Source organism: Anomaloglossus baeobatrachus (assembly GCF_048569485.1).
Source record: "Anomaloglossus baeobatrachus isolate aAnoBae1 chromosome 5 unlocalized genomic scaffold, aAnoBae1.hap1 SUPER_5_unloc_1, whole genome shotgun sequence".
NCBI lineage: Eukaryota > Metazoa > Chordata > Amphibia > Anura > Aromobatidae > Anomaloglossus > Anomaloglossus baeobatrachus.
Window position 1 is genome coordinate 1,583,712 of NW_027441784.1, and position 25,664 is coordinate 1,609,375.

Consider the following 25,664-nt stretch of genomic DNA (forward strand, 5'->3'; position numbering starts at 1 on the left):
GGGACACATTTCAACCACTGTAAGTCTGGATTACAACACCTCACCAGACCAGTATTGGTAAACTTAAACTAGCATTAATGAAATAGTTCAGCGATACTTTCTCCTCTACAGCATGTGTTCAAAAACATTGTCAAAAAGGACCTTAAGCATTCCTTTAATAGGCATATAAACAGTGGGGCCGCTAGGAGGATGGGGATATAAAATTGCTCAGTTTGCACTCCCTTTACCCTAATGCTAGTCCTGCATACCAGCCTGTCTTCTGTTCAATTTATTTAGACTTCTGTAATTAAGAGACCTTTGGTTACATCATGTCACATGACTTTGAAGTCATCAAAGGTCCTTAAACAATCAACCTTAGAATACAACTGATGGGGTCCCTAAAAGACTGGGGTTCCTGAGAAATTGCGCAGTTTGATTCCTTCCAACACTGGCCCTGACTGTAACTAGGGCTTATTTTTGGAGTAGGGCTTATATTTCAAGCATTCTCCAAAAATCCCGTAAAATCATGCTAGGTCTTATTTTTTTTTAACGGTGTAGGTCGTCTTTTCGGGGAACCAGGGTATTCATGAACCCTCTGCAGGTGTTTGAGTTGCCTTCATAACAACATAGAGAAGGCACTAGAAACAAATAGCAGAAGAAGTAGAAGCAAAGACAATACTGCTGAAAAAAAACCCAGAGCAGAAAGCCTAAAAATGTTAACACAAAATTAGTGCAGAATTTACATGAGCAGATATCTCTTACAGGATAGAGCTGGAGGAAACACATCCTGAGGAACATCGGGATCTTCTTGTTTACAGTCCTGTGGGAAAAGAGGATAGGGACATCTCTCTGGTGTTGTCCTCTTACAGAATAGAGCTGGAGGAAACACGTCCTGAGGAACATCGGGATCTTCTTGTTTACAGTCCTGTGGGAAAAGAGGATAGGGACATCTCTCTGGTGTTGTCCTCTTACAGAATAGAGCTGGAGGAAACACATCCTGAGGAACATCGGGATCTTTTTGTTTACAGTCCTGTGGGAGAAGAGGAGGGAGACATCTCTCTGGTGTTGTCCTCTTACTGGATAGAACTGGAGGAGACATATACAGGGATTGAATTAATTCCTTACATACATATAATTAGAGGCCGTGTGTATTTAGTCCTGTCTATTACCTGGTGATGTGAGGGGCCGGGGAACCTCCATCATATTGTCCTTGTACACATCTTTGTGTCCTTCTAAATACTCCCACTCCTCCATGGAGAAATAGACGGTGACGTCCTGACACCTTATAGGAACCTGACACATACAATGATACCATCATCCCCCGATCCCTTCATAGCGTTACTTTATAACATCCCAGAATTCCCAGCAGTGTCACCTCTCCAGTCAGCAGCTCAATCATCTTGTAGGCGAGTTCTAGGATCTTCTGGTCATTGATGTCCTTCTGTATCAGGGAGTGAGCTGGTGGCCCAGTGATTGGGCTCAGGGGTCTTCCCCATCCCTCAGACACAGGGGCCTGACAGCGCTCACTAGAGGTCTTCTTCACTACTGTGTAATCCTGGTTATGGAGAGACACAGTAATAAATCTCACTCCAGACATTTCCAGAGTCCTCACCTCTCAGTTCTGTCCGTTATTCCCATAGATAAGAATGATGTAATTTGACGACATCAGAATCTCTCACCTCTCCAGTAAGCCGGAAGAGGATCTCTAGGGTGAGGTGTAACATCCTCTCCGCCATCTTGTCCCTGGCCAAATCCATCCTGGACAGGAAATTCTTTAAACAGAATAAAACCACTGAAAGGATCCAATATTATAAGGACCTGAATGGGAAGGAGATGAGCCGATATGTAAAATTGATAGAGATAATAATGGAGGGAAGATATCATTTGGGTAGGAAAAAAAAAAAAATTCAACATGAAATGAAGTAGCAAAACCGACCCATAAAAGTATTGCACCTAAAAGGGCATCAATGAAAAAGTCAGCTCATCAAGCAAAAAACAAGTCCTCACTCAACAAAGATGTCAGAAAATGGAGACACAAACTGATTTTTTAATGTTTTGTTTTTTGTTTTTTTTTACAAAAGTCTGATTTTTATTCACTACTAGAGGTGAGTGAACCTGGAGTTCGGTGTTTGGTAAAAACTCAGACTTTTCCAAGATAGCAAAGTTCAGGTTTGGAGTTCGGGGGCTTTACGTCTGCAAACCACTCTCGTGTGATCAGATGTATTGTGCACCAAGAAATAAAACTGAAAAAAGCCGCCCTCCCCCGGAAGTGATCTGTTTATGGCTGCATGTGGGCGGAGACCCGAACTGCCAATCAGTGACTTCAAATAAAGTTCAGGTCAAGTCCAAGTTCAGAACCAATCAGGAAGCTGCTGGTGCCCATAGCAGCTTGTGGTCAAGTTCCATGAACATGACTCAGCTGTCACATGCTGGTCACCAATTCACCACTCAGTGCACATGACGTACAAAGTTTTGCTATAAAAAGATAGGACTTGCTTAGTGACATTTGGGGAACCTTTCCAGGACGCTCAAGTCACTGTTCCTGTGATGAAAAGGCCGGGTTGTTTTTCCTTCTCACTAATCGAGTCCCTCCGATGAGAAAGGATTGCCACAACATAACGGTAATGTTGATGCATATTTCTGTTATTGTATAAGATTCAATGACTATAAAGTAGTTCTAATGCCTATGTACCATTGATTATTCATGTGCTATTAAAATAAATAATATCTTGCCATAAAGAATCTTAGTATTTGTGCCTGATTAGGATATCAGTGAGCGCTTCATAAATACGGGCTTTCAGCCCCATTTTTAGTAGAATTTAGCAAGACACACGGGTCCGCTCATCTCTAGTCACCACTTAGATAATAAGAAATGTGGATGTCTAATATTGCCGTAATCACACTGACCTGGAGAATCACGCTGACCAGTCACTTTCAGCACATCGTGAATGGAGTAAAAACAGAAAACAAAAACAAAAAATTGGATGGAATTACATTTTTTTTTTTTCAACATTTCACCGCACTTTGAATTTTTCCTTAATTTCCAATACATTTTATGGTAAAATTAAAAACAGTGAGTCATTTAAAAAAACAAAACAAACAAACCAATCCTTCATACGGCAATGAGGGCGGAAAAAAGAATAAAAGCCGCGCAGTTACACAAAATCATGTAGCATCAGGAGCAGAAATCCGTCCATCTCTACATAAGACACATACATTTTATTACCGCCTCTGTCTTCTCGGTCACTGTATACACAGCTCTGCGGTGCAATGCAGCGGGAACGGCGAGAGACCTGACAGCGACACAGAGCTCTGTGTGAGAGCCCATCCACTATTAGTACTTGCCAACTGTAATTTTCTTGGGGTCTGGTGAGTGCAATTATTTTTTTCGGGGGGGGCTGTATTTGCTTTCTTTTGAGGGTCGCCGCTGTCAAAGAAGCCATTTTGTCCTGTTCCCCATTTTGTACCATTTTGTCTGGTTATATAACTGCTTATATAACTGAGTATGAGTAATTGATGTTCTATTTCACATCTGCTATTTGCTATTGTGATAACTTGGTTTCCTAGAATTGTTATTCTGTTACAAATATGTACTTTTCTTAGAATATGCTGTTTGTGTCCCAAAATCTGACTAATTCTGTTTCTTGTCCCAAAAATATGTCTTGTTAAATGAGACTTGGCATAATACTTCTTATCACATCCTTTAAAACCTTTGCATCCTTTCAGCCCAATGCTATTCATTTCTATTATAAATATATCCGCTTATCCTTGAGACCCTATACTCCCTTATGTGTTTTTCTGTTCAAGTATTTCCTTGGAACATAATATTGGCTGTTCTTTGTTTATGTCCCAGAAGTATAACAAAGATATGATATTTGGTATCCACCTAAAATTGTGCAATTATATCACATCTCATATTATGTAACCAGCTTGTCTCATATTATGTAACCAGCTAAGAAGGGTATAAAAAGCCCGGGTAACCAATAATAAACAGTGTTAGATCGATTTTTAACAGATTACAGACGTGTTGTCTTGGTTTGTTGAAGCGTCACACTCAGAATCGGCCGATCCACCACAGCTACCTGAGAGGAAAGAGGGCCCGGCTCTGACAATTTGGAGGCACCTAGCGAGCCACCCCAAAACTGGGACCAAGACTTTCCCCTTTCAATCCGTCCAAGACTGAACACAGCAATCTTCCTCGCTTGAACAGAGAATACTAACATCAAACCTGGGTAAGTTGAGCTTTTTGATCTCAAAGTATTTTCTCTTCAAGAGGGGATAGATGGCGCGAGTCAGTCTCAGGGTGATATAAACAGGAAACTCGCAAATCCTCAGGTATCCTTTATGTTGTTTTATGTTTATTGTTTGTTTGTCTTGTCCTATATGCCTAAACAAAATTGTAGTTCTTGTAAGTAAAGCTGCTAAAAGTTTTTTTCTTCTTCTGTCTTTCTACTTTAACAATACTAACCTATTAACTAATATAATACTTGGCTACTTCTTATGACCTTTTTCCATCTGATAATTGAGAGGGTTTTTTTTTTTTAGGTGGTAATATTCTATCACTTTCCCCTGTATTGTCAGAGACTTAGGGGTGCTTCACACACAGCGAGCTCGCTGCCGAGATCGCTGCTGAGTCACGCTTTTTGTGACGCAGCAGTGACCTCATTAGCGATCTCGCTGTGTGTGACACTGAGCAGTGATCTGGCCCCTGCTGCGAGATCGCTGCTCGTTACACACAGCCCTGGTTCGTTTTCTTCAAAGGCGCTCTCCCACTGTGACACACAGATCGCTGTGTGTGACAGCGAGAGAGCGACAAATGAAGCGAGCAGGGAGCAGGAGCCGGTGTCTGACAGCTGAGGTAAGCTTGTAACCAAGATAAACATCGGGTAACCAAGGTGGTTACCCGATATTTACCTTAGTTACCAGCCTCCGCAGCTCTCACGCTGCCTGTGCTGCCGGCTCCGGCTCTCTGCACATGTAGCTGCTGTACACATCGGGTTAATTAACCCGATGTGTACAGCAGCTAGGAGAGCAAGGAGCCAGCGCTAAGCAGTGTGCGCGGCTCCCTGCTCTCTGCACATGTAGCTGCATTACACATCGGGTTAATTAACCCGATGTGTACTGTAGCTAGGAGAGCAAGGAGCCAGCGCTCAGTGTGCGCGGCTCCCTGCACACACAGCTAAGCGGTGTGCGCTGGTAACTAATGTAAACATCGGGTAACCATACCCGATGTTTACCTTAGTTACCAGTCTCCGCAGCTTCCAGACGGCGGCTCCGTGCAAGCGCAGCGTCGCTTGCACGTCGCTGCTGGCTGGGGGCTGTTCACTGGTCGCTGGTGAGATCTGCCTGTTTGACAGCTCACCAGCGACCATGTAGCGATGCAGCAGCGATCCTGACCAGGTCAGATCGCTGGTCGGATCGCTGCTGCATCGCTAAGTGTGAAGGTACCCTTACAGGGAAAGTGAGGGGGGAGAGAAGAGACTGCAGCGTTGTGACCTTATGACCCACCCTCGCTGTACAGAGCTCATGGAATTGGAATGCCGTGTATTAACTGAGTTAGAAGTATGTAATTTTTTTCTGGATGGGCAGAAACAGAAGAAAGTTTAGGATTGTTTTTGTCTCAAATATATGCTCAGCTTGGTCTTGCAGAAGGAAATGGTGATGATGCATGGTTGATTTATCCACAGGCGTTGAAAAGCTTTTAATTCCTCTATAGTATATATTGATAACAGTTGTTTTGCATCTCTGATGATTAGAGGTACAGTCCAAAACGCATATGACTTGTGAACATTGTCTTTGCTCAGTAACATTGGTGAGGAAAGGATTTAGGAAAGTTGTTGAAGGGACTAGGAATGAGAGGTGATCCACTGGATTACACTCTCTGGGAGTCAGCCCTAGTAACAGGGTCAGAGGGATGGATTTGTGTGCGTGGAGAACAAAATCATGATTGGCGCGAATATTGTGCTGCCTGTGGCAGACCAAGACCACGCAAACAAACAGGACTTTATCCAGTCATTTTCACCAAGACTGGGAAACCAGGTCCCCAGCACAAGAACAGGGGATGGGATCAGAATCAATATTGAAGACAATGAGACGCACATCCTGTACCATGGGTGACAAGGAATAGAAGTGTCAGCATCGGAGGATTCTGATGCATGAGGAATATATAGCTATTGTAATTGGAATTGTGTTATATTTGTTTGTGTGTCTTTACTTGCTTAGACAATGGTGTATTAGGATTCAAAAAGAGCAGAAAGAAAAAGCTGGTTTGATTGCCTTGGAGGCGGGAGGTTCAGTATTGGCTGCTAGCAGGTAAATACTAAATTCGAACGGAAGGGAATTAGTAGCTAGCCGGATAGTCAATCGCTTAGAACTGCAAGACAAGGATCGCGACTTTTGAGCAGTTCAGCAGATAGTGTGATACGGTAACACGGAGATCGCTACCCTTGAACTAAAACACTATGGGAACCAGTCTTACCAGACATTCTACTAAGTCAAACAAAATTGATCCAAGATTCAAGATGATTGATTTAGTGAGAATGGAGAATGGGGAGAAGGCAGTAAAGAATAGTGCAAAGATACTGAAAAAGGCTGGTATGCCTAAAACAGGTTACATAGTTACATAGTTACATAGTTACTTAGGTTGAAAAAAGACCTAGGTCCATCTAGTTCAACCTTCCTCCACCAGTTCTACATTTAGTCACTAAGTCATTTATAACCAACAATGTTTTGTGTACTGAGGAAATCATCCAGCCCTTTTTTAAAAGCTGTTATAGTATCTGCCATTACTACCTCTTGCGGTAGGGCATTCCACAGTCTGACTGCTCTAACTGTAAAGAACCCTTTCCTATTTAGCTGTCAGAATCGCTTTTCTTCCACTCGCAGTGAATGCCCCCTGGTCCTTAGTACTGTCTTTGGAAGAAATAAGTCATGTGCCAGTCCTTTATATTGACCACACATGTATTTATACATATAAATGAGATCTCCTCTGAGATGTCTTTTTTCTAAGCTAAACATATCTAACTTTTTCAACCTGTCATCATATGGGAGGCCTTCCATTCCTTGTAATAGTCTAGTTGCCCGCCTTTGAACTGACTCTAACTTCTGAATGTCCTTTTTAAAATGTGAAGCCCAAAACTGGATCCCGTATTCCAGATGTGGCCTTACAAGTGATTTATAGAGGGGTAACAATACGTTGGGATCACGGGATCTAATCTCTCTTTTTATACACCCTAAAATCTTGTTTGCTTTAGCAGCTGCTGCTTGACATTGAGTGCTGCTGCTCAGCTTATTTGTAATGAGAATACCCAAGTCCTTCTCCTGTTCTGTAGTCCCGAGTTTACTTCCATTTAATGTATACGCAGCTATAGGATTACTCCGTCCTAGGTGCATTACTTTACATTTATCAACATTAAATCTCATTTGCCAAGTATCTGTCCATTCTGACATCTTATCCAGACCTTTTTGTAATATTGTACTATCCAGGTCAGTTTTTAATATCCTACATAGTTTGGTGTCATCGGCAAAGACTGACACTGTACTATCAATCCCATCCACAAGGTCATTAATAAAGAGATTAAAAAGAATTGGTCCTAGCACTGATCCCTGCGGCACCCCACTGCTGACTATAGCCCATTTAGAGAATGTACCATTTATGACTACTCTTTGTTTCCTATCTTTTAGCCAATTCCTTACCCAGTTGCATATTGTGTCCCCTAGTCCTTGCTTCTGGAGCTTTAGTATAAGGCTATTATGTGGTACAATATCAAATGCCTTTGCAAAGTCCAAATAAATCACATCAGCTGCATTACCAATATCCAGGTTTGAACTTACCCCCTCATAGAACCCCAACAGGTTGGTTAGACACGACTTATCTTTCATGAATCCATGCTGTTTGTCAGTTATCATATTATTTTCTGCAATATATTTTTGCATGTCATCCCTTAAAATGCCCTCAAAAACTTTGCATACTACTGAGGTCAGGCTTACTGGACGGTAGTTGCCTGGATCTACCCTCTTACCTTTCTTAAATATCGGTACCACATCAGCAATCCTCCAATCCTGAGGCACCAACCCTGTTACAAGTGAGTCTAAAAAGATGAGATACAGCGGTCTGTCGATTACGGAGCTCAATTCCCTCAATATTCGTGGATGAATGCCATCTGGCCCTGGGGATTTGTCAATGTTTAATTTACTCAGACGTAGGCGCACTTCATCTTGTGTTAAATTAATTATATCGGGTGGTGAACTTTGATTTTTCACTTGTTGAATGATCCCTGGTACAGTCAATTCCTTGGTGAATACAGATGAGAAATACCTATTTAATATCTCAGTCTTTTGTTTGTCCTCTATAACTAACTTGTTATTATATTTTAAGGGGCCGATACTATCCTTTGTTTTTTTTTTGGCATTAATGTATTTCTAAAAGATTTTGGGATTTATTTTAATGTCATTGGCGATTTTTGTTTCAGTAGCTAATTTTGCTTGTTTGATTTCTTTTTTACATTTCCTATTGATATCTTTATACTTCTGAAATGCTATTTCTGTATTCTCAGCCTTTAAGATTTTAAATGCCCTTTGTTTTTGTTTTATTATACTTTGTACAGTCTTATTTATCCATAGTGGTTTCTTTTTATTCCTGGACATTTTATTACCAGAGGGTATACGTTTTTTACAGGACTCTAGCAGTATATCCTTAAACTTACCCCATTTATGTTCGGTATCCCCAGTTATTATGACTTTGTCCCAATCTACACATTTAAGCTCTTCCCTTAATTTGTTGAAGTCAGCTTTCCTAAAATTCCAGGTTTTAGCATTCCCCCTTTGAAATGTTCTATTGTTGTTTAGATTATCATCGATGGCGGCAGTTTGCCCGAGAAAATGACCAATGGATTGAGAAGCACGGATACCATGCTCAGGCAGCAGCATGGATCCGGACTTATGAATACCATTATCCCCTTATAAATGACCATGACGATGAGTATAGACTTAAGGTATTAGAGGAGAAATTTATTGATAAATTGTGTTCAGAAATGTTTCAAGGGCAAGATGAAAGTGTAGACAAATATCATGCTCGATGTGTTTCCATTTTTACAGATCATGGTTATGACTTAAAGGACTTTAAAGAAATAATGCTCTTTAAGGGTTAAGGGGGGGATCTTAGGAAAGAAATAGTAAAAACATGTGTAGAATATTCATATGTACCTCTTGAACAATCACTGCACATGATAAGAGCTATAGAGGATCAGATGATAAAAAGAAAACAAGAAGAAAAATTTATTTCACAAGAATATAGGAAAAAAGGATTGTGTTTGGAATGTGAACAGATAGAGTACATGAAAAGGGACTGTCCTCAGAAGAGAAGGAAGAAAAAGAAAGAGGACAGACACATGTGGCAATGATAATTTTATGCATGCAGTCATTGTGTATAATTTGATGTTTGTTGTAATAATGTCTTTAATTCAGTTAGATGAAGAGAAACTGACCTTGATGAGCAATAAGAGGCTGTAAAAGGTACCTGTATGTATTAGACAATATCCCCTGAGCAGAGAGCAGAATGGAAGCCATCACAAAACAGGTAGAAAATTATCTGAAGGTGGGAATTATAAGGTTATGCAGAATTGAAACACAACATTTACCCACTGACAAAAGGGAAAGCAATAAATCAGACAAAACAGTCCATTATGGAATGACGCTGGGAGCCTTCCTGGCATTGGTTAGTTGTGAATTGGGGATGTCATTCCTTCAGCGTCAAAGAAAATGCAGCCAACTATTTCATGTACTTGCAGCATGTAACAAGGACAGAACCCTAGCAGCAGACTCTAAAAGCAAAAGAGGGGTTTGAGATGCTGAGGAGTGACATTCTCTGTGGATTCATAATTCTCTCTGCACCGGCACTGGGAGATCTCTCATTTTATTTGTTTTGTTATAAATTAGGGAAAAACACCATCTAGTGGGTCATATATTTGAGTGGTGGTTGCCTGTGCAAAGAAAGCATGTTAATGTTAATTTGGTAACTCACCTTAGAAATACAGGCACCACACTCAGTATAGTAATTATTACTTCAAGTACTGACAAAATATTTATTAATGAACTGACTAGCAAGGTGTAAGGTAGCTCTACTCATAGTATTCAATCCAGCTACTTTGTTATTCGACACAGATGATAAATGAAGTTTAGAGACAATTGTTTTGAACAGATGGAGAACACTGTATATTTGTCCACTAAATGGTGGATAAATATACAAACAGGGGGGGAAAGGAGGTTATCTATTATATACTCTAGTAGTATAGTAGCGCTTCCCTTGTAATAGTCACTATGAAACATGTCTGTTAACTAGAATATGAAAATATAGTTGTTTTTTTTAGTATGGTCAAAATACGGAAGACCAATTAACTGTTCGGAGATAATGTTATAAGAATGATATAATGACATGTTTTTAGTTTTATTTTTACAGATGATTGGTCGCTTCTGCACTGGAAATGCTACGGTTTACACAGCACGAGATAATTAAAATTTAAACCACTCCCTCCTTACCTATATTGGTACAGAAGGCAGTGATGATGAGGCCCTCTCTGAATGGGAAAAGCAGAACTGGGTAAGATGGTTAAAAATATAAGTGATAGGTTGTTTTTTTTTGAATGTCAACTGAAATGAAAAACTGTAGAATACGTATGAGCCCGGATGAAGGTTCTCCTGTTGTTGCTCTCCTGTTATTAAATAAGCCAGGTACAATGAAGATAAAGTCTAGACCTGAGCTAACAGTGATGGAGCCAAAAGAGATGCTTGCACAGGTGCAGTTAAAGAAACAATAACCGGGCCTAGAGTTGAGAGTTTTCCATCTTTCCCTGTACAGACCACCTTGGTGGCTCCTGTCACGTCCGTGACATCTGCCACTCCTTGTGTTCTTAAATCCCTACAGGTACAAGAAAATTCAACGAGGAGTGGAGATAGAGACGCAGGAAGCCCAGCTGACTGAGGTCTGTGGATACAGGGCGGTAATATTTTTCTGCTATAAGCTCTCTTCTTATTGATGGTCCAGGTAACCAATAGATTAATAAGGAATTCTCTGTGAAAAACAGATATCAGTGTGTGTCTTAAGAGACAAGGTATGGGTGACACCAGAATTTAGTCCAGATTTACCCAGACTTGTAAGATACATGCCCAAAATAATGTAAGAATGAAAACTGTATAGTCTCATAGAAATATACCCTGCATTGGCTCTTCCCATTTCAGAGACCGCAGATAGATTATAGCGATATACTATGGGCAGGTGTTATGCAAGTTTGTGCGTGTCTTGTAAATTTCTTTCCAGATTTGGTCAGAGGCAATCCAGTGCAGAAAATGATACGTTATTGCTAGAAAAGCACATGATAGAAATTGTATATAGAAAAATATTTATAAAAGATAAAAGTACTAAGTGTATATTTTTGTGTCTTTCCTAATAAACAGATTCTTCAGATTCAGTGGGATACAGTAATCAGACGTTCAATTTTTGTTATATAAATAATTGATTAAACATGTAATACCATGTAATAAACAGTTGGTTTCAGTTTCATTCCAGATCCTTCCAATCTGGCACACATGCTCTGAAGTCTGGGGGACTGGGTGACAATCTGGAAACATGTGAGGGAAAGCTTGGATCCACACCAAGTCCAACTTAGTACACCAACCTCAGTAGAAGTCCATGCATCCCACTGCAAGAGGGTTCACAAAGACTAAGGAAATGGCATTAGGGAAGTATTGTGTACTGCTTCTCTTTCTATATTTCGTTTGACACTGATACTTGTGCAAACCGCAGTGCAATACACATGCTTGCAACACAGTGATACTGACACAAGTTCTGATAAACAGACACAGAAGCATTTGTTTAGTACTCCATGGTATGCTCAGGCAGGAATGGTACTAACAGGTCCTTTGGGAGTAATGTTGGGAACAATGAGAAATGCCCAAATGATTCAAGAACTAGGAGATATTTTTGATAATGTGACTGATCTATTATTTGATGCAATAAATATAGAATCAGCCTACACAAAACAGCTCATCATCATTACCAATCAACACTCGATGGTACTTGATTATCTCACTGCTTCCAGTAGAGGTTTCTGTCAGGTGGTGGGACCTTCATGTTGTCACTTCATAAACCCTGAAGGACTAATGCAGGTTACACATGATATAGACCAAGCAGAGAGATTGAAAAAGGGATTTAAGCAGGTCAATGCATTGAGTGAACTGCCTTTTCCCTTATGGCTCTCCTGGTTGAACCCACTGAATTTATTCAAAGGGGTGGGTGGATGGATCACTGGGATAATACATTATGTGATTCAAGGAGCATTTATAATATTAGTAATTGCAGTATTGGTAAAATTGTTTGTAATGCTTGTGAAGAAAATTCTAGGAGCTAATTGTAACTGTTTTTCAGGAAAATACGAACTCAAAAAGGGAAAAGTTATTGATACTGAATCCCTCCAAACCCAAGTGATGATGGCTCTAACCACAAAACGATGCAGATGCATGATATGCAACAGGGAGACCCTAGTGGACTTGACAGACTGTACCTACTGTGGAAGTCCTGTGGAATTGATTGACCACGAGATGCAAGAAAATCAACACAAAGAGAACTTTAATACTGTGTAAACAACATACAGTGTGTGATATATAAACACACTACACGGATTACACAAATATATATATGACATTTATATAGTGAATAAACTGGTAATACATATATACATATATAGCCATGAATATATTCCCCTCTAGGATCAGTAGATAGGATGGGTATAGGGAAACGTAGGCCGATCCCACAAAGCACGTTTGAATGGCAGGACCCCATGATGCGCGTAGGGAAAGCCTAGTGTATTGTGAAGTAGGACAAGCCTCTGCGGTCTACCCTATAGGAAGGGACAGCTAAGATAGAACATAAATAATCAAAAGAGGGGAATTGTCAGAGAAGCCATTTTGTCCTGTTCACCATTTTGTACCATTTTGTCTGGTTATATAACTGCTTATATAACTGAGTATGAGTAATTGATGTTCTATTTCACATCTGCTATTTGCTATTGTGATAACTTGGTTTCCTAGAATTGTTATTCTCTTACAAATATGTACTTTTTTTTAGAATATGCTGTTTGTGTCCCAAAATCTGACTAATTCTGTTTCTTGTCCCAAAAATGTCTTATTGTTAAATGAGACTTGGCATAATACTTCTTATCACATCCTTTAAAACCTTTGCATCCTTTCAGCCCAATGCTATTCATTTCTATTATAAATATATCCGCTTATCCTTGAGACCCTATACTCCCTTATGTGTTTTTCTGTTCAAGTATTTCCTTGGAACATAATATTGGCTGTTCTTTGTTTATGTCCCAGAAGTATAACAAAGATATGATATTTGGTATCCACCTAAAATTGTGCAATTATATCACATGTCTCATATTATGTAACCAGCTTGTCTCATATTATGTAACCAGCTAAGAAGGGTATAAAAAGCCCGAGTAACCAATAATAAACAGTGTTAGATCGATTTTTAACAGATTACAGACGTGTTGTCTTGGTTTGTTGAAGCGTCACACTCAGAATCGGCCGATCCACCACAGCTACCTGAGAGGAAAAGAGGGCCCGGCTCTGACACCGCTTTCTTTTGGGGGTGCCTGCTTTCTTTTGGGGGTGCCTGCTTTCTTTGAGAAAAGTCCTGCTGTATTCTTTCTGAATAACGAGTACAATGCAAGTCAAGGGGAAATGCGAGTCATTTTCTGTTGCACTCAACAAAGAGGTCTGGGGGCCTGAGGAAAAGGATGAAATGGATGGGAAAGTGATGAAACTGGATGGGGAGAGCCTTGAGAATATGCCTGCATGCATTTCTGACGCACATATGGTTTCTGGGAATAAGGATGTCAGTTTTATGCCACTTTTACAGATGCACAACACCTAACCTAAATTGCACTTTACAGGCAAAAAAGTTAAGAAACAGTTTTTCCTGCATAATCACTTGTATATAAGGCTAAATAAACCGGAGGAAAAAAAAATATCTGTTTTAGCGTTTGTTCACACTTAGTGTTCTTTTGTTTTTTTTTTACTTTTACATTTGGGAGAGTTCTGACTTATACATTTTGTAGGTCCCACTGTCATCCATAATTTCTAGTTAGTTATTCCCCAGCACATTACAAGGCCAGCTAGAACGTACCCGTTAGTATGTAGATCTTTGGCCTGAGGGGCCTCAAGTGGTCCTGTAACATATACATTTTGGAGGGACTGCTGTTACTTATATAATTACTTATACATATTCCATAGAAGTTTACAATATGTCCATTGTGTACCCTCCTCCTCCTCAAGTTTCCTGGTCTGGAATGTAAACATGTGTGTAAGCCAGAAGATCGAGAGCAGATTCTATCTTGGATGGCAAGATAGATTCTCAAGCAGCAAGGATTTCTCAAGCAGCAACAAATTTTCCACAACCACAGTCTACTCTGAATACACAGAAGGCTAGCCCATCTAATTCTCAACCTGGTCCTCCTTTCTCCCCCCATCATCAGTCACAGGAGACATATGACCCCAAGCTTGGCCACTCTGAGGATCTGTTTTGGATCCTTTGGTTGGCTCTGGCCTCTCAGTGCAGCATTGAAGAGGGATGTGAGGAGGTGGCGTGAGTTGATGCGCAAGTATTTGAGGACCTACGGCCAGAAGAAAGCCAGTTTGAGGGACCTGATTTACTGTCTCCAGAGGTGGATGTTGGTGAAGATAAGACACAGTTCAGTTGCCATCAGGTCAGCCTACAATCTCAACTGGGAAGGAGGATGAGATGGAAGACAAGGTGGTCGATGATGAGTCCACTGATCCGACCTGGACCGTTGACATGCATAGCCAGCACAGCAATACAGAGGAAGCTGGATATGTAGCATCAACACAAGCACCAAGGGGTAGTGGTTTGCCCAGAGTGAGAACTAGGTCAACTGTTCTGAAGAGCACCCAACTGTGGCCCACGTCAGGGCAAGGGGCGTTCAGCTGCTGTCTGGACATTTTTTCTGAAAGTCCTTCAGAGAAAAACATTGTAATCTGTAGCATCTACCAGGGGTGTACATAGAAATCATGGGGCCCCATAGCAAAAGTCTGAATAGGGACCCCCCACCCAATAAAAAAAATACAATAAAATATTATCAAAATAAACAGCGCACATCTTGGGGGGGGGGGACATACAAGTTACTGGAGGGACATATAAGTTACTGGGGGCCGGCATACAAGTTACTAGGTGCTTATATACACATTCTGAATTATTCTTTATTCTAGCCAGGCTCTACATCTACCAGTCCAGTAAGTAGACTATTACCGGGCGCGGATCCGTGTAAAGAGCACCAGTCTAGGCAGTGCTGTGCTCCAGTTTTGTGACTGTGTGCGTTGTGTCCATCGGAGTCTCTGCCAGGTGCAGACGCCGTGCTGAGCCGCCTGTGAGCAGTACAACCACCAATGCTGCCGCCTGCCTCCAAAGCTCCTCTCTCTGGTGGTATGTCAGCCAGGGGCACAAGCAAGTTGAGCCAGAGAGAGGAGCAACAGAGCAGGAGCAGCTTCTAGGACACTGCAGTGTACACGACGCACCGGCACTGAGCTGCAGATGCTGACAGTCGGACACTCAGCTTGGCTGGGAATAAGGGGCTGGCTGGCAAATTTTGGCCTGGGGGGCAAGCACAAACAGTGGCCCCTGATAAGTGACCTATACTTATTGGTTCTGATTCATTAAAAAGGTGGTCCAAAACTAAATTTTACTTTACTTCTAAATCTGTTATAATCCAATCTTTTTTCTAATATACGTTAATGAAAAATTCCCTCACTACTCTGCTTTATTGTTTTACTACTTCCTCTCTGATGACACTTTGAAAATCCCCAATGCACCCTGGGATACTCAAACGTCATTAAGGGGCAGAGACTCTGGTCAATCTGCAGCCTCTGCCCTCTTGCTGAAAAAAGCATCATCAGTGACCTAGATTTCAGGGGCTGGGCTAATCAGTGTTTTACTTTGCATGCACCAGCTGTCAATTCAAACAGATGTTCAGTAGAATTTTGTCACTGTGCACTATTCTTCTCAGTGCACAATGAAAGTGCACTCCTTCGCCGGCTCTGTTCAGAAGGGACGTCACTTGCGGGAATGGCGCTGGTCTCTGCTTGTTCGTTCTTTACTTACCATGTACACGGACAGTGCGGTCTGCTGCCAGCTTGTCACTTGTAATCAGAGCCGGCGAGGGAGTGCACTGCCATTGTGCACTGGGAAGAATTCTACACAGTTGCAAGATTCTACTGAGCATCCATTGTAACTGACAGCCGGCATATACTCAATAGAGCAGGGACTAGTTCAGGCCCTGAAATGGGCGTCACTAATGACAATTCATTTCAGGGAGGGGGCAGAGGCTGCAACAGTGACCGCCGCCTCTGCCCCCTGATTATGACTCGTTTAAGCTTCCTAACATTCACTTGGATTTTCAAACCAAAGCAGCCAAAGTAACAGTGACCGACGCTTGCTGAGTACTGCAGGGCTTGACACTCGCTGACCACCGCAGTGGCTGACACTCGCTGAGCACCGCAGCGCCTGCAAACAGTGGAATGCGCCGCAGCCAACAAACCAAAGAACTCCAGAGTAAACAGTAATAAAAAAATAGTCCCAGCAAGTGCCTCCCAGTAATTACTGATACATTTACTGCCGCCATAAAAATAATTAAATTATACAAATCTATAAATATCTACATTTCTTTTTAGTAATGCATCAGAAAAATAGTCATACAATTACCAGATAACACATTCTATATAGTGTTACTAAACAACACCCACCATATCAAAACCAATAATACTACTATACATTGCACAATAATGCCGCCACTCCATGACCAAATATTATCACCACAGAGTTTAAATACAGCTACCATCCAGTTAATAAGCAGAGCCCACTGCACCAAGACCAGTGGGCTCACACCACAAATCCCCTCAAAAAATCTGCAGTGTGTGAACTTGGCCTAATGTAGCGATGTCCTCCTTTATGCCCCTCACCACACACAATATAAATTTTTACATCTGTCTCCCCCCTATCATGGTAACGATTATGACCCTCTTTATAGCCTTAGGAGTTATAGTAAAACTCTGCATAGTACAGGCTACAGTGATGTCACAGCACAGGGGCAACACGCAGTGCTGTCACAGCACAGGGGCAACACGCAGTGCTGTCACAGCACAGGGGCAACACGCAGTGCTGTCACAGCACAGGGGCAACACGCAGTGCTGTCACAGCACAGGGGCAACACGCAGTGCTGTCACAGCACAGGGGCAACACGCAGTGCTGTCACAGCACAGGGGCAACACGCAGTGCTGTCACAGCACAGGGGCAACACGCAGTGCTGTCACAGCACAGGGGCAACACGCAGTGCTGTCACAGCACAGGGGCAACACGCAGTGCTGTCACAGCACAGGGGCAACACGCAGTGCTGTCACAGCACAGGGGCAACACGCAGTGCTGTCACAGTACAGGGAGAATACACACAGTGATGTCACAGCACAGGGGTAACACGCAGTGCTGTCACAGTACGAAGGTAGTGAACACAGTGATGTCACGGTGCAGGGAGAATACACACAGTGATGTCACGGTGCAGGGAGAATACACACAGTGATGTCACGGTGCAGGGAGAATACACACAGTGATGTCACGGTGCAGGGCAGTTTCTGTAGTGTTACAGGCATTTGTACATTATAATGCTCACCTGCTCCTGTGCTGTGAGAGATATTAGTGGCTCCCCTCTCTGCTGCTCTTCCTGTGGGTCTGGCTGTGTTCAGATCCTGTCCTGTGCTTTTCTTTCTGATTCTTCTCCTCTCTGTTTGCTGTGCTGATTCTACTGCTTCTGCCTTGTTGCTCTGCTCTGTTTTCTCTGCTCATTATGCTCTTTGCGTCTCCTGCTCTGTGTTTTTTATCTTGCAATCTCCCGTGCTGTCATGAACAAGCTCCGCCCCCTCTCCTGATTGGCTGTCCTCCTCCTGGCATCACTCACAGAGGCCGCGCGGTGTGCAGTGTCTGCATATCGATGATGCAGCAGCCTTCAGCTATTTGAACAGTGCGGGCCCCCAGCGGCTACAATCAGCTGCTTGGTGACCTCCCCGGGGCAGCCCGCTGGTGCTGGGAGGTATGCAAATGAGAACGCAGACACAGCGGGCAGCCGGGGCCAGGCCCCCTTCACGTCAGGGGCCCCATGGCAGTGGTGTGGTCTGCCTCTATTGGCGGTACGCCACTGCTTAGGGGCCCTACAAATGCTACATGGGGCCCGCAATCTATATCAGTCAAATTTGCTTTCCAAAATTAAAATATTGCTCCTTCTGTTCCGGCTCCTCCCATTTGTCCAAACAGAGGTTTCTGTCCACATTTGCGGTATCACTGCGCTCATAAGAAAGTGGGGAACAAACCGTGGGGTCACATTTTTGGCGTTACCTCTCGAAACCTGTCAGAGTGACACTGGTCAAAATTGCAAAAAAATGGCCGAGTCATGAAGTACAAAACTGGCTCCGTCCTTAAGGGGTTAAACTGAATGTAAATGAGCCGGTCAGGAGTAGCGGGAAACTGGTTAAAGTTGAAAACAGTTGAGAAATGAAGGGGTTAATGATAATTCTGACCCCAAAATAATAGAGCCCCTGCACCTACCTCCACCTGCAGAGCCGCACACTAGATATATAATACCCTGCACCTACCTCCTCCTGCAGAGCCGCACACTAGATATATAATACCCTGCACCTACCTCCTCCTGCAGAGCCGCACACTAGATATATAATACCCTGCACCTACCTCCACCTGCAGAGCCGCACACTAGATATATAATACCCTGCACCTACCTCCACCTGCAGAGCTGCACACTAGATATATAATACCCTGCACCTACCTCCACCTGCAGAGCCGCACACTAGATATATAATACCCTGCACCTACCTCCACCTGCAGAGCCGCACACTAGATATATAATACCCTGCACCTACCTCCACCTGCAGAGCCGCACACTAGATATATAATACCCTGCACCTACCTCCACCTGCAGAGCCGCACACTAGATATATAATACCCTGCACCTACCTCCACCTGCAGAGCCGCACACTAGATATATAATACCCTGCACCTACCTCCTCCTGCAGAGCCGCGCACTAGATATATAATACCCTGCACCTACCTCCACCTGCAGAGCCGCACACTAGATATATAATACCCTGCACCTACCTCCACCTGCAGAGCCGCACACTAGATATATAATACCCTGCACCTACCTCCACCTGCAGAGCCGCACACTAGATATATAATACCCTGCACCTACCTCCTCCTGCAGAGCCGCGCACTAGATATATAATACCCTGCACCTACCTCCACCTGCAGAGCCGCACACTAGATATATAATAACCTGCACCTACCTCCACCTGCAGAGCCGCACACTAGATATATAATAACCTGCACCTACCTCCACCTGCAGAGCCGCGCACTAGATATATAATACCCTGCACCTACCTCCACCTGCAGAGCCGCACACTAGATATATAATACCCTGCACCTACCTCCTCCTGCAGAGCCGCGCACTAGATATATAATACCCTGCACCTACCTCCACCTGCAGAGCCGCACACTAGATATATAATACCCTGCACCTACCTCCACCTGCAGAGCCGCACACTAGATATATAATACCCTGCACCTACCTCCACCTGCAGAGCCGCACACTAGATATATAATACCCTGCACCTACCTCCACCTGCAGAGCCGCACACTAGATATATAATACCCTGCACCTACCTCCTCCTGCAGAGCCGCGCACTAGATATATAATACCCTGCACCTACCTCCACCTGCAGAGCCGCACACTAGATATATAATAACCTGCACCTACCTCCACCTGCAGAGCCGCACACTAGATATATAATACCCTGCACCTACCTCCACCTGCAGAGCCGCACACTAGATATATAATACCCTGCACCTACCTCCACCTGCAGAGCCGCACACTAGATATATAATACCCTGCACCTACCTCCACCTGCAGAGCCGCACACTAGATATATAATACCCTGCACCTACCTCCACCTGCAGAGCCGCACACTAGATATATAATACCCTGCACCTACCTCCACCTGCAGAGCCGCACACTAGATATATAATACCCTGCACCTACCTCCACCTGCAGAGCCGCACACTAGATATATAATAACCTGCACCTACCTCCACCTGCAGAGCCGCACACTAGATATATAATACCCTGCACCTACCTCCACCTGCAGAGCCACACACTAGATATATAATACCCTGCACCTACCTCCACCTGCAGAGCCGCACACTAGATATATAATACCCTGCACCTACCTCCTCCTGCAGAGCCGCACACTAGATATATAATACCCTGCACCTACCTCCACCTGCAGAGCCGCACACTAGATATATAATACCCTGCACCTACCTCCACCTGCAGAGCCGCACACTAGATATATAATACCCTGCACCTACCTCCACCTGCAGAGCCGCACACTAGATATATAATACCCTGCACCTACCTCCACCTGCAGAGCCGCACACTAGATATATAATACCCTGCACCTACCTCCACCTGCAGAGCCGCACACTAGATATATAATACCCTGCACCTACCTCCACCTGCAGAGCCGCACACTAGATATATAATACCCTGCACCTACCTCCACCTGCAGAGCCGCACACTAGATATATAATACCCTGCACCTACCTCCACCTGCAGAGCCGCACACTAGATATATAATACCCTGCACCTACCTCCACCTGCAGAGCCGCACACTAGATATATAATACCCTGCACCTACCTCCTCCTGCAGAGCCGCACACTAGATATATAATACCCTGCACCTACCTCCACCTGCAGAGCCGCACACTAGATATATGGCTGCTCTGTGCTTACAGGACCTGTGATGATGTCACATGGAGGGGAGGAGTCAGGGTCACATGATCAGCTCCTCAGTGTATGCAGGACTCTGCTGTGCTGGTTGTCATGGTGCTGGATGAGGGGAAGTTTATGTGTGGGGTCAGGAGGGGTTTACAGTGTGGATGTAGCAGAGCCGTGTGTGTACGAGGTGTACGGAGCAGAGCCGTGTGTGTACGAGGTGTACGGAGCAGAGCCGTGTGTGTACGAGGTGTACGGAGCGGAGCCGTGTGTGTACGAGGTGTACGGAGCGGAGCCGTGTGTGTACGAGGTGTACGGAGTGGAGCCGTGTGTGTACGAGGTGTACGGAGCAGAGCTGTTTGTGCATGAGGTGTTCGGAGCAGAGCCGTGTGTGTACGAGGTGTACGGAGCGGAGCCGTGTGTGTACGAGGTGTACGGAGCGGAGCCGTGTGTGTACGAGGTGTACGGAGCGGAGCCGTGCGTGTACGAGGTGTACGGAGCGGAGCCGTGTGTGTACGAGGTGTACGGAGCGGAGCCGTATGTGTACGAGGTGTACGGAGCAGAGCCGTGTGTGTACGAGGTGTACGGAGTGGAGCCGAGTGTGTATGAGGTGTACGGAGCAGAGCCGTGTGTGTATGAGGTGTTCGGAGCGGAGCCGTGTGTGTACGAGGTGTACGGAGTGGAGCCGAGTGTGTATGAGGTGTACGGAGCAGAGCCGTGTGTGTATGAGGTGTTCGGAGCAGAGCCGTGTGTGTACGAGGTGTACGGAGCGGAGCCGTGTGTGCATGAGGTGTTCGGAGCAGAGCCGTGTGTGTACGGAGCGGAGCCGTGTGTGTACGAGGTGTACGGAACAGAACCGTGTGTGTACGAGGTGTACGGAGCGGAGCCGTGTGTGTACGAGGTGTACGGAGCGGAGCCGTGTGTGTAGGAGGTGTACGGAGCGGAGCCGTGTGTGTAGGAGGTGTACGGAGCGGAGTTGGTGTGTAGGAGGTGTACGGAGCGGAGCCGCGTGTGTAGGAGGTGTACGGAGCGGAGCCGCGTGTGTAGGAGGTGTACGGAGCGGAGCCGCGTGTGTAGGAGGTGTACGGAGCGGAGCCGCGTGTGTAGGAGGTGTACGGAGCGGAGCCGCGTGTGTAGGAGGTGTACGGAGCGGAGCCGCGTGTGTACGAGGTGTACGGAGCGGAGCCGCGTGTGTACGAGTTGTACGGAGCGGAGCCGCGTGTGTACGAGGTGTACGGAGCGGAGCCGCGTGTGTACGAGGTGTACGGAGCGGAGCCGCGTGTGTACGAGGTGTACGGAGCGGGCCGCGTGTGTACGAGGTGTACGGAGCGGGCCGCGTGTGTACGAGGTGTACGGAGCGGAGCCGCGTGTGTACGAGGTGTACGGAGCGGAGCCGCGTGTGTACGAGGTGTACGGAGCGGAGCCGCAAGTGTACGAGGTGTACGGAGCGGAGGCGTGTGTGTACGAGGTGTACGGAGCGGGCCGTGTGTGTACGATATAAAGACCAAAGAAAGGAGTCAACAAAACTACCTTCATGCAAATACAGTATTTTTATTAAACAATGGTATAACAAACACAATAAAATTCATTCAAGGTGTGCTGGCAAGGATACAGACAAGAGTGGGACATGCATACCATTGCTGGCCATAAATATATTAAATATCCTCTAGCTGGGAACAATGTGTCATGAATAGTAATTTACCACAATAAAGTGCTCAGTGGTTAACCAGTAAAATACATACAGTGCAATGAAGTGCAGAGATGTAATTACTGTTTAGGGCAGGCGAACAGCACAGAATCCTAACTCAATAGAGCATATCACTCCCAGGAAGTATAAAGGGAGTGAGGGGACGCCACTTCCACTCCTGCCAAAAACTGGTAACCATAAGAGACATAGGTTTAAGAGAGGTTAGAGATGACACATACCCATAGTAACCACGCCAGCAAGGGAGATGCAGTTCCACAGACCCCGACGCGTTTCGCGAGGGCTTCTTCACAAAGGGGGGTCGGAGCGGGCCGTGTGTGTACGATGTCTGATGTGTTCCCAGTTTTAATTGCATTTCTAAGTGTTGTCAGGGGTCATAAAGTGCGGCACCGAAATCCACAATCAGACATTAGCAGAGGTGAGGGGAGATCGGGGACGAGGAGCAGAAGAAGCCGCAGCAGGAGACGTCCTGGAGACCACAGACAGTCGCTGTGCACATAATAACAGTCTTACTACAAGGCACAGGTTATGTCTTGATCGGCTTTATATAGGCCTAGGAAGCTCCACACATAGAGCACGCTGGATACTGGCAAAGCCCAATGTGGGGCATTAGAAAGTTTAGCAGACCGGAGTGTAGGGAGAAGAGCCCAGACCCAGGACAGGGGGGTGACAGGACCCCTCAAAGGGACTCTCCCAAAAGAGTTCATAACTGCGCCATTGGGAGCCATGGTCTTAGATTCTGCGAAGGGCTCACAACATGTGGTTGTTATTGAGCGTTTAATCTCATATTAATATTCAATAATCTGTATTCATTATAATCGTGTAATAGGATTTTTAATCTCATATTAATAGCTGGATATTATCAGTAATTGTAGTTCTCTGTACTCATGATTCTGTATCTGCTGATGTATGAAGAGCAGGCCTGGACTGGCCATAGAGCAATTCAGGCAAATGCTAGATGGGCCGGTCCCTGTAGTGGGTCGCTCTATCTGCAGTCATCACCGCTCTGCTCAGCAGTGTGCAGGCCGGGCAGTATTATTTGCCGTGCGCACACTAGGTGCAGCAGGACCAGGAGGTAGCGCGCTGCACTGTACCGGCCCTGCTGTGTGATAGTATGCCCGGCATGCACACACTGCTGAGGAGCGCGGCGGTGGCAGTGTCTGTTACCGCAGCTTCCTCCTTCCTATTCAAATGTATTTGCGTCTCTCAGACAGTGTGTGTTTGTGGTGATGGGGCGTGCATTGTAGTGTGTGTGTGTGTGTGTGTGTGTGTGTGTGTGGTGATGAGGGGTGCATTGTATTGTGTGTGGTGATGGGGGGAGGTGCATTGTATTGTGTGTGTGTGTGTGTGTGTCTGGTGATGAGGAGTGCATTGTATTGTGTGTGTGTGTGTGGTGATCGGGTGCATTGTATTGTGTGTGTGTGTGGTGATGGGGGATGTATTGTGTGTGTGTGTGTGCGCGTGTGTGTGGTGATTGGGTTGCATTGTATTGTGTGTGTGGTGATGGGGTAATTGCATTTTAGTGCGTGTGTGTATGTGGCTAGGGGGTGATGGAGGTGTATTGTGTGTGTGTATGGGGGGGTGGTTTGTATTATGTGTGTTTGTGTAGGGGGTGATGGGGGTGCATTGTATAGTGTGGGGAGGAGGGGGTGATGGGGGTGCATTGTATTGTGCGTGTGTGCGGGGGTTACAAAAGAACAGTTTGGGGGGAATATTTTGGAGAGGGGCAATATGGGAAAGGATATTATGGAGAGGAAGTGTGGGGGTATATTACAAAGAGAGCAGTGTGGAGGGGACATTTTGGAGAGAAGCTGTGTATGGGGACATTATGGAAAGAGGCAGCGTGGGGGTATATTAAGCAGAGGGGCAGTGTGGAAGGTATTTTGGATAAGGGCAGTGTAGGGGGATATTTTCTGAAGGAAGCGCAGCAATTATTTATTCAGGGCAGCTGTCACTTCTTTTAATCACTTGGTGGTTTTAGAAACCTGAAGTGGGTAAAAGATGCTCAAAATCCTTAACCTATGCACAGCGAGTAAATGCATATGGTCATTCAAGGACTTTTCATAGTAGTTTCCATGGTGGGATCTGCCCCCAAAAAATGTCATTGCACCTTCCCTAAGTGGTATGTGTCCAAAATTATCACCAGTTACAACAACAGCTTCTCTTATCACCTATCTGTAGAATAGGTCATCAATATTAGTTCAGGGGGGGTCTGATTTTGTATCTCTGCCCATCAGCTATATGACGAGACCGCAGCATTATATGGAGAGCAGCATCCTCTTCATTATCTGCGAGATCCAGCTCTGTAGTGAAAATAGCAGCTTCACCAGGTCTTGCTATAAATAGGCCTGAGCTGTAATACTGGACGCAGCCGTGACTGCATGTTATATGGTCGTGTTACACAATCTACAAGTGCACGGAAATATTACACATTCACCACACGAAAAGTGGGCCTGTGCACCTCCAAATGCCAGGGCTGAATTTTAGTCCCAGTCCAGCCCTGAAGAGGGCGAGTGTTAGCTATTGTCCAGACTTTATTTATCTAGGCTTCTCCTGTCTGGGCAATAGGGCATAAAGATTTATTGAAGTAAAAAAAAGTTTTGTAGAAAATAGATAGTGGTTACAAGTTCCTTATCTGGTGAGTTGGGAATTAAGGGATTTATATGTTTAAACCAGGGTGATATGTCATTGTTTGCAGCTGTTTCTTTGTAGCATTACTATAAAAGTCAGATTTAATCATAGTAAGTCAGACACTCTTATATTTTACTTCTGAAAGGTGATTCTGAGCTGTGTCCTAATACATATATATGAGAATAAGGGTACCGTCATACTTTAGCGACGCAGCAGCGATCCCACCAGCGATCTGACCTGGTCAGGATCGCTGCTGCATTGCTACATGGTCGCTGGTGAGCTGTCAATTAGGCAGATCTCACCAGTGACCAGCCCCCAGCCAGCAGTGACGTGGAAGCGATGCTGTGCTTGCAGGGAACCGACGTCTGGAAGCTGCGGACACTGGTAACCACGGTAAACATCCGGTAACCAAGCGCTTGTTACCCGATATTTATCTTGGTTACCAG

The 25,664-nt window shown here is 44.6% G+C and overlaps 1 protein-coding gene and 1 pseudogene across 1 annotated transcript; both read right to left on the reverse strand.

Moving 5' to 3' along the window:
- The window catches only part of LOC142258750 (uncharacterized), a 64,770-nt pseudogene that overhangs the window by 10,008 nt on the left and 29,098 nt on the right, over positions 1 to 25,664 (reverse strand).
- Positions 94 to 18,669, reverse strand: LOC142258747 (uncharacterized). The gene is made up of 6 exons (XM_075331357.1): positions 17,715 to 18,669; positions 2,887 to 2,910; positions 1,659 to 1,797; positions 1,355 to 1,534; positions 1,149 to 1,272; positions 94 to 1,065 (listed from the first exon to the last, which is right to left on the reverse strand). The coding sequence occupies exons 3-6, from the start codon at positions 1,734 to 1,736 to the stop codon at positions 719 to 721; spliced, it is 729 nt and encodes a 242-aa protein (XP_075187472.1). The 5' UTR covers positions 1,737 to 1,797; positions 2,887 to 2,910; positions 17,715 to 18,669; the 3' UTR covers positions 94 to 718.